The sequence below is a fragment of the Nuphar pumila genome, chromosome 6 (genome assembly GCF_984573655.1).
Source record: "Nuphar pumila chromosome 6, dmNupPumi1.hap1.1, whole genome shotgun sequence".
Taxonomy (NCBI): Eukaryota; Viridiplantae; Streptophyta; class Magnoliopsida; order Nymphaeales; family Nymphaeaceae; genus Nuphar; species Nuphar pumila.
In genome coordinates, this window is record NC_143254.1 from 18,988,712 (window position 1) to 18,999,079 (window position 10,368).

General features: G+C 35.8%; 1 protein-coding gene across 1 annotated transcript; it reads right to left on the reverse strand.

The window, feature by feature from the left end:
• Window positions 1-772: 772 nt before the first annotated feature.
• Window positions 773-2,001, reverse strand: LOC149834197 (uncharacterized). Its single transcript, XM_090010017.1, has 3 exons — window positions 1,869-2,001; window positions 1,636-1,765; window positions 773-1,463 (listed from the first exon to the last, which is right to left on the reverse strand). Exons 1-3 carry the CDS (start codon window positions 1,999-2,001, stop codon window positions 773-775), a joined length of 954 nt encoding a protein of 317 aa, XP_089866143.1.
• Between the last annotated feature and the right edge of the window lie 8,367 nt (window positions 2,002-10,368).

The following is a 10,368-nucleotide window of genomic DNA, read 5'->3' on the forward strand; positions in this document are numbered from 1 at the left end:
CTCCACACCCATATTGGACACCACAGAGAAAACGGAATGAGCAAAGGTCCAGAGTACTTGTCCACACCAAATGAATTACATCTAATGAATCTGAAATATTTGAAACGTGGCATTTGCAGATGAATTAATTACTAGGCAGAACAACATAATAGTACACTAGAGAGCCAAGCACAATACAGAAAGTTTTCTTCAAAGTGGTGCAATTATTCTATACATCCTATTAACTATTAAAGACAGATTCATTATTTTGAATAAAAAGGCAGTACCACAATGCCATGGGACTGTTAACAGTGAAAAAACTGAAATCTTTTTCAAATCTTTTATGAAATGCAGATACTGCTCAGACACTTGACAATCAAGTAAAGATCCTCCATTGATGTGTAAACTTCAAGCTTCCACAAAACATTGCTTTCCCTTCTAGTCTTGATTTTTCTTGATTTATACTAACGACATCTCGAAAATAACTTGTCGACGTAAAAATCAACAAGATTCATAAGTTCCATGTACCAACCAGTCTCTTTCACCCTTCATCCTGAGGCGCTAATCTGCATACTGTAGCTCATTATCAGCTGTTACCAATCTTTCCAACATGGTACTGCAAAAGTTGCAACTTTGAGTAACATTCAATGCAGTTCACCTACATGGTGAATTATTCTCCCTTCTAATAAGTAACATCATGAAATAGTCTTCTTTAATTAGACATTCTTTATTTAAAGGCAACCTCTAACTCGAAATGGAATACTAGTATACGAGAATAGCACTCACTTTCCTATTAGTTAGAAGGGAAGCTAGTGCTCACGTGAACGTGTCCAGAAGGAGAAGATGGTGATGTTGCCATAATAGGATCAAGACACTGCATGTTATCTGAGGCCACATGTGGCTCATAGACATCATGGTATGAGCCAGATGTGAAATAAGGGGCATTTATACTGGCTATATTATCAGTACCCTCATTCTGACTTGTTATCATGTTACTGTATTCATCTATGTCCATGATCTCACAAAGCTTTGGCATCAACATAGAGCTAGATGGACAACATAACTGATCAGAAGAAGCCCCAAAAATCTCCGAGTTGTTGTCTTGAACATAGCATGCAGGAATTCCATCATCATAATATATGCTTGACATGTGACTCCCGCAACTGAAAGACCATGTTGATGGTGCAACTACCCATTCTGCACTGTGGTTGGTAGCACAAACTTCATGAGGAACAAGATCTTGATTGATGGATGGTGAGAAATCTGATGCAGTGATACAAATTTGAACATGAGAAGGGATCAAGAGGTTCGATGTGTTCGCCGCCATCGATTGAATCTCATTAGAATTATCCCTAGATTCTGATTTATCACTGTTTGTTAAGGCTACTCCATTTGCAACCAGCTTTTTTTTTATGCAGCAGTTCCAGAAGTTCTTGACCTCGTTGTCCGTCCTTCCGGGCAAATGTTTGGCTATCTTAGCCCATCTGTGAGACAGGAAATGAAAAATGATCTTATAATTTGAATATAATACTCGCAGATAATAGGAGGTGATGTAAATAATTACAAAATGAGGATATTTTGTCTCAGAAAACAAATGTGATGGCAATAATATATGGAAAAAACAGATAAAGTTTGTCAGACAATATGATAAATAACCTATTTCCAAGTGTTCTATGGAGCTCAATGATGAGAGACTCTTCCTGGGGAGAGAAGTTTCCTCTTTTCAGATCAGGTCTGAGGTAATTAATCCATCTTAACCTGCAACTTTTGCCACATCTTTGAAGGCCTTCCATACACAGGCACACAAAAGAAGGATAAGTAAAGATACTAAACACAAAAGATATACAGGTTTGAGAGAGAGAGAGAAGTGGTTCCAATGAGTCATGCACCTGCTTGTTTTGGTACAGAACTCCAGCAACCATGACCATAGGTGGAGATGTAATTAATGAGCTTCTCATCTTCCTCAGGAGACCAGAGTCCTCTCCTGACCTTCTGCTTACTGCAGCAAGAATGGTGGCCCATACTCTTTACAATTCTTTACTTCTGGGCTGCAGTATCCTCACCAGGAAACCTTCCTGAAATTGCCCAACAAAGGAAAAGCTAGAGCAGGATGATACAGCAGTTCATAAGCAACAGGGACCAGCTGGTTGGCAATGGCTAGCAGTATCATAGAAACCAGCCTATCGAAAGAAGTGGGCACCCTCTCTGAATTTAATGAGGGTGTTGCCTCATGATGCCCAGTGAGGGTGAGGGTGAGGGTGAGGGTGAGGGTGGTGAAAGTAACGTTTTAGAGCTATGTAACAGGGACACGCCATTTTAGCTAGGTGTTCATGGTGATTCCGCAGGATATGCTCGGACTCAATGACTTCTTTTTTTTTATAATGACACGTACACCAGCTAGTGTGAATATTATTTTAATAGTTTTCGATAATATTTTGACAAAATTTTATTTTTATATATTAAAATATCAACAAATAACCCTTATTGATTAAAATGTAAAAAATCCGTGTCATTATGTTCTATTTACAAAAAAAAAGTTTGAACTCGCTTTAAAGTGTTATCTTTTTCCAAAAAGGATCCCAACATAGGATGGGTTCGATCCTAGCGATCCAGGTAAGGCATTTGGACTGCTAGGATTCGTCCACATCAAGGTGAAAATGTGGACCCATCGTAGCCGTTGATTGGAATGGCTAGGATCCGTACTCATCTTTTTTCTTATAAAATTATACAAATCCACCAAGAATCTTTTAATTGAGAAAAAGCAACTCTTCATAAAAAAAGAGAGAGAAATAGTAACTGATTTTGTGGTCCCTCGCATGCATTAATTCAGTGGCCCCACAAGGAGCATTGGAAAATAGAAGCTTCAGAGTGACATGCGATGATACTTGGATGGACTGTCATTGATTTTGAGAATAGGTACTGTAGAACTCATTAATTGTTGGAAGAGTCTATTAATTTCAGGTGAATGTAGAGATACATGAATCTTGAATGGTGTCCATGGCATGATGTGATACGTCACCAGCTTCATCTTTCATCACGTATGTTAAAAAAATTCTTGCAAAATTCACCATGTCTCTTTTACTAGTTAACTAGGCATCCTCATGAGGGAATGTGCCATGGCATATTGATGTGATGCCTCACCGGCATCATCTTCATCATGTCACGTTAAAATTAATTTCTTCCAAAATTCACCAAATCCTTCTATTGGTTTTGCAGTAGGCACAGCAAATACGGGAGTTCTTTTTTGTGGCTAAGCCAAGGACAAAACGGTTTCATGAGTGACCACATTTCAGTTAGTAAAACTCTCAAGGTCCCCTTTGCCCATTAGGACTTCACTGAAAATTGTGAACAATACATATATGGAAAAGTGATTAGGAAACTCTTTTCTAAGGACAACAACACACTTGAATTGCTAGCTAGAGTACCTATTGATATATGTGGGTCATTATCATTAAAAACACTTGAAAGAAAATCATATTATTCTAGATATGGTTTTATTTGCCTAGTTTCTAAAAAATCCGAAACTCTAGAATTGTTTAAAGCATATGAACATGAGGTTAAAGAGTTGTTAAGAAGAAATATCTAAGTAATTAGATCTAATAAAGGTGATGAATATAACTCTGATAAGTTTTTTTACTATTATGATAACAATATAATTCCTCATATAATTATGCCTTATACACCACAACTGAATTGTGTAGTCAAAACAAAGAATATGACCCTAATGGATATGACCATATTCTTGTTGGCACATGCAAAGCTTCTCAAAAAAGTCTGAGGAGAAGCTATAAGCACTTCCATGTATATTCTTAATAGAGTACCTTTTAAAGATATAGCGCTTACACCTTATGAGTTGTAAACTGACAAGAAGTCAAATCTAAGTCATCTGCAAAGGTGGGGGTCGCCAACGCATGCATTAATTCATAATTTGTTGAGAGATGAGCTAAATAGTAAGACTATCAAATGCATTTTCATGAAATACCAAAAGCGATAAAAGCATTATAAACTATATAATCCTGATAAAGTATTCATAGAAAGCAGGAAAGTGAAATTCTTAAAAAATAAATAATATAGCTTTGATCCTAAAGAAGATGAAGTCTCTCTTGACATCTTAAATGATTCAGGGGTACCTAATTAAGAGTTTGAGCATTTTAATCCAATTGTGTATGACAAGCAGTCTTCACAACATTAATTGGGCAAAAAAGGTTAAGAAACTCCTCAATTATATTTAAATGATTATTATCTTTTCATGAGTGAAAAGTTATTTTATTTCATGAACTTGGATGAAACTCTTGATAATTTAAGTTATAGTTATGCAAGTGCCTTAAATGATGAATTAAAATAAAAAAATAGTTATGCAACAACCAGAAGCCTTTGGAATTGAAGGTCAAGAGGATAAACTATACAAGTTGAATAAATCCTTGTATGAGCTTAAACAGTCACATAGGCAATGGTATTTGACTTTTTATAAGGTCATAACTAAGTTGGGTTATGAGAAAAATAATTTGGACCACCCTCATACATATTTTTTCATTGTATTAATATTCACATGTCTTAACCTTAAATGACATAAATATGCATCAACATTCATTGCACAGTCAATATAACCATAAGTAGTCATTGCATTATTTATTGAAGGGGTTACATTAAGACGAAAGATACCATGACCTAACATCATAGTGACCCATGAGGTTTACTTTTCTAAGTTTTTCAAATATGACCTTATCGGTATAAAAATGAATTTCGAAACCCTTTTTGACAAAATCTATTGCAGACAAGAGATTCCTTCTCATGTAAGGTTGATACAAAACATTGGTTAATAACAGACTTGTCTCATTTAATTGTAGCCTATAGGTCCTAATCCTGATTACATTAACTGTTAGTTCTCTTATACACTTTTTGGTATCTTGGCTTCAACTCCTTTAATTCCACAAGTCTTTTGTTTTGCCTTTGAGATTATATGTCGTGTTGCCCATGAGTCAATCCACCAACCTCAGAGATCGCCATATGTGATCAATGACTCAAACATCATGTAGATTACTTTACATTTTTTTGCCACCTGCTTTTTTGAATTTTTCTTCTTTGACTTGTTTGGTCAATCCTTGAAATGTGTAGGTTTTTCATAGGAAGGCATGAGCCCTTTGATGTAGCTCATGAATTCTTATTATGCACTTGATGCCCCTTGAAATTCTTTTTGGAATGGACCCTTAGGTTTGAACCCACGATAAGGTTTTAGGAAGGAAGCTTGTATATTCATGAATTCTCCCCTCTTATCTTTATTCTTTTGCTCTTACTCAAGAGCTAACTGCAGTGAAAGCTCGGTGAGGGTGAGGCTCTTCTAGTTTAACCTTATAGATACCAACACTATTTTTCATGATAGAGGGAGACTAATTAGTATGATAGAGATCTGTATCCTTTATGAAATTTCATTTTCAGTTATAGCCAAATCCTTGTCCATCACCAACATACGATTCACATGGTCAAGTATGTTGTAAGACTCATTCATCTTTCACTAGTTGTACTGCTCCAGGAGAAGTTGAATATGAGTCACAAAAGTCGTCATATTTTTTCTTGATTGCTCCATCATCTTTCTGGTGGTGTCATAATCTTTGAATACCCATATGATATCATCTTGCATGAACGTGAAGAGAGTTGGTCATCCTCAACGAATTTATTAAATAATTTTTCTTCTTCTTTTGATGACTTATCAATGAGTGGGGGTTTTGATTCATTTAATACATGCAAGATCTTTTCATGCATTAACAAGTATTTCATCTTCCTTCTCCACATTTCAAAATTTGTTTAATTTAGTTTCTTAATTTTGTATGGTTCAACCATAATTATTATGTTTGTCATATGCCTAAACATAGATAAATACTTAATAAGATGTTATGTCAACTAGTAATTCTTATTAGTGTATCCCATAAAAATAATCAATTTAAATGTTTTATGTCTCTAATATAGTTCAAGAATGTAACATGAACCTCTAAATATGCCAAAAATACAAAAAAAAATGTTAAATTTCATACAATTTCATCAAAATAAAGCATTAGGAGGTTTTCAACAATTTAAAACCACTTTTCTATAATATCAAAAAAGTTAGAAGCCTGTTATGAGCCAAATAATAACAAAAAACCACTAAAACAGAAAATCAAACTCTTTCGGAGTTAAACAAAAAAGTTAAGCCACTTTTCTATAATACTAAAAAATTCAATAGGTTTGATTTTATAAAATTGATAGATAGAGGCTTTGTTACAAAAATTTTCAATGAGCAATTCTATTTCTAGAATTTCTAAAAACAAAACCACTGAACAAAAATACTCAGAGGCCCTTAAAAAAAATCATTCACAATATTGTATATTGAATATGAAAATAGTTATTAACCATAAATAACATAATGTTAAAAAGGACAAATATGAGAGGGGGGTTTCTCGACCCTTCTTCTCCTCAAACAACCGAAAGGTGAAACCCTAGCTACCGTTGTGCCTATTTTTGGTGATGATTTTTTAATGGAGTCAATCCAGTCAGCCAATGTTCTTCACCCAGCCGCTACAAATCAACGAACATTTTGTTTGATGGGGTTTATTCAAGCTGATATCACCTACTCAACAATGAGAGCAGACTTTTCTAGTGGAAGAAGGAGAAAACACGACAACCCGAGCCAGACTGTTATTCAATGGTTATAATCAGGTTCTCTTCTCATGATATCTCAAAACATAATGAGAAGTGTCTTTGACCCTTTTTTTCTTTTCCTTTTTTGTTGTTCATCTTACCTCTTTCAAGGGTTTTCTCTTTTATCAAACAAATGAGTACTATGCCGATATTGGTGGTTCTCAGTGTCTTAGAGCGATTTCTTGGAGGTCTTGCATCCTAGCAACCCTTAACAACTTTTGGTGGCCCATGTAATTTTTCTTTTTTTGTTTATCGTGCTTTCCTTTTTTTGTAGGAAAAGAGCGCACTCTAGTCACTGGGTGGAGACATAAAAAAAATTCGCAAAATTCTTAAGGATGACAAACATAGAGATTTGAGGAAAGAATCCCTACAAAAAGAAGCTTGAAAGCCTCATTTCAATAATGAGACTACACACCCAGTCGGTGGTCCCACACGAGACTACACACACAAAGTGTAGTCCCACAATCCCACATACAAGATGCCACCTCATATAATGCAGAAGATCATATTCGATGAGGATCTTGAAGAGAAGACCCATACCAAAATGAATTGAAGGATGACCAGTAAAAAAAAAACCCAATGTTTTTCGAGTCCAACTTATATTGGTACCCTCATCGGTCTCATAAAGGTCTTCAAGCAGGTTACGAGACAGACAACTCTAGCACGAATGAGTCTACTAGATGTTGAATTCTCAAAACCTCACATTTCAAAGTCGGGTCTAAAGAAAGAGAAGTGTTAGAATATCGATATCATCATCAATCTCGTAAAGGTTCTCACACGGGTTACAAGATGGGCATCTCTAGCATGGATGAGTCTACTCGAAGACAAATCCCCAAGACCTTGCATTTCAAAGCTCGATCTAAAGAAAGAAAAGTGTTAGAACATCATTATCTTCACGGGTCTCGTAAAGGTCCCCATAGGGTTACAAAAAAGATAGCTCCAGCACAAATGAGTCTACTAGAAGATGAATCCCTAGGACCTCACATTTTAAAGCTCGATCCACATAAAGGAATGTGTTAGTGTAGGCAAGAAAGAACATAAAGATGATGGAGGAGAGAATGAGAGAGATCCAAGAAAGTTTGGAGTATGAAGAGGCATGAGCCAACAGAAGGGCCAGGAGAGCCCAAGAGTCAGATTATAAGAAGGTTTATAGCCAATGGAGTGAGTCTTAGGTGTCTAAATGAGAGAGAAAAGTACACAAACCCTAATTAGATCGCTCAATCCAGACCACATCATCAAAATCAGACAAGAAGATCAGGTCTTTGGAAGGTTGGCTAAACAAGAAAAGCCTCCAAAGTGGCGTGTTTCAGTCATGCTGAAGCTCCTTCTGGGCAATTTTATGTGAGACCCTTCTGGATGAGTCTTACCCCCCTTGAGGATAAAACCAAATCTATTTAGGTTGGATTAAAGTCCAAAAAATCCTAGATCCATATCCCATGCAGAATTCATATAAATGAGGGTCCCCTAAAGTCTGGATATGAACATTTAGAAATCTCCTGTATGAGTGCTAGCCTAGAGAGAACGTCTATCTAAGCCTTGCCTGCACTCTGTCTCTCTCAGTCTGAGCTATAAATTATCATACCTAAGCAAAAGTGTTGTTGAAGCCAATATAAGAATTCTTAAACCTACACGAAAGTGCGACAGAATTGAGGAGGAGCATAAAAGAACTAAACAGACCTCAATGTCCAAAAAAGGTATTTTCTAGATCAATCTATCTATTCCTTTTGATTTAATATCATTTGTTAATTAATACTCATACATGTTTAATATCTTTGCATATCTAAATCTGTCGTGGTGAGTTTCGAACTGCGAAAATTGAAAGAACTGCCTTTGTTTTACCTTTTTCTTGAAAAAATGATGGCCAAAGCTTGAAATGAGGGTCCCCACATCTTTTAAAAGCTTTAAAAATGGATTTTATGAAATTTGGGTAAGTCAAGTCTTTCTCCTATAAATTTTTTATCAACATCGAGAAACACTCCAACTGGGTACCTATCGTACCCTACCCCTTTAAGTTTTCACAAATAGAAACTTGTTCTTTGTTTGTCAAAAAACAGATTTTCAACTAACCTTTTTCATTAATTTCCTCCATGTTTTCTAATTTTTGATGGAGATTAATTTTAATTGCTATGCAGGGACACCGAAACTGTTACGAGCACTAACAAGGGAAACTGCTTTGCTCTGATGCCACTATAAAGTCTGATAGGCATGCAGAAAGGACAAACTTGGGGTTGAACTTATGTATTATTACACAACAAATCAGCACAAACAAATACTCAATCTCTTGCCTTTAAGACGATTCCTCTATTGTCCAAAAATTAGTAACTTATAAATTTGTTATAACTTACTTTCATTGTTCTTTAAATCCGGCCCCAAGAGCCATTTTGTATACCTAGAAGGGGGTTGAATTGAGACATGTCCAATGAAGTGTCCCTTCAACCTCAAGGGTCACAGCCCTTGAAACAAACATGTAGAATGTAGTTTTTGTAACTTGTTTTATCTTTAATCTTAATGAATGTTAGTGTTTGTATTCTATTAATTGTATTATGCCTTGTTGGCCTTACCGTTGGGTGGCCCTCCCAACAACGGTCTTATGGACGCAATATCCTACATTGTCTACATCCGGTCCAATCCAAGGTTAAGGACAAATATTTAACTAAACCTCTCAAATGATTGCTTTTATATTGCTTCACTAATGTCGGATTCTCATTTTTTTATAAAAAAAAAAGATGAGCTCTCATTTTTAATATAGAAGTAAAATGCTTTCATTGGAAATGTTAAGAAGATAAAATGAATTTGTCATAGTTGTCAATGGTTTCATATACAAACTAACAATAGCTATGTTCATAAGATATTAGTATAACAAACAATATGGTTACCTTGGGGCCTTAGTTTCATTGTGTACCGTCTTTTTATTGAAATGTCTAGTTTTGGTACATTCCTCATATTCTTTTATTTTTTTATTGATATTTATAAAAAAAACTCTGATTCAGGTGGTGAGACTCAAGAGAGATTGATGCTTTGCAATAGACCACCCCAAGTGGTTAAAAATCTGCGACCTTCTTTTTGCCCACCAGGGAGCCTGTTGCTTTGGCCTTAAGGCAAGAAATGTGTACCTCAGGTATTGAAATGACATCCTTCAACTTGAATGCCTTAAGCCAACTCACCAAACCAGAAGTGAAGAGCTCTTGTGAGCACTACTCATTCTCATAATTAGTCTATTTAAAATTAAAAGCTACTAATATGTTTCCTTATCACCCTACTGAATTGCCTTTGAAGAGAGACATACATTGGCATGGAAAGTAAAAGATGGGAGCAAATGTAGCATTCAGCTTGCATATGATAAAGCTACGATTATCAAGGAGCAAATGTAGCATTCGGTTTCTACATTCAAGCCCACGGATTATCATACTCCAGCTCATATGATAAAGCCCACGACTATCATAAACCTCAAGCAGATGCAGACCTCCTTAGCAGCATACTATACAAAAATGAAAAGCCTATGGGATGAGCCATCCACATACATGACTAGTTCGTAATGTACATGCGGAGCAGGAAAAACCATTTACAAGCAACAGAATCTGGAAAGACTAATGCAGTTTCTCATGAGACTAAATGAAAGCTATAGTGCCATAAGGAGTCAATTGTTATCAATGACACCATTGTTAAACATATCAAAGGCTTTTGCACTGCTAGTGCAAGAAGAAAGGCAATGTGACC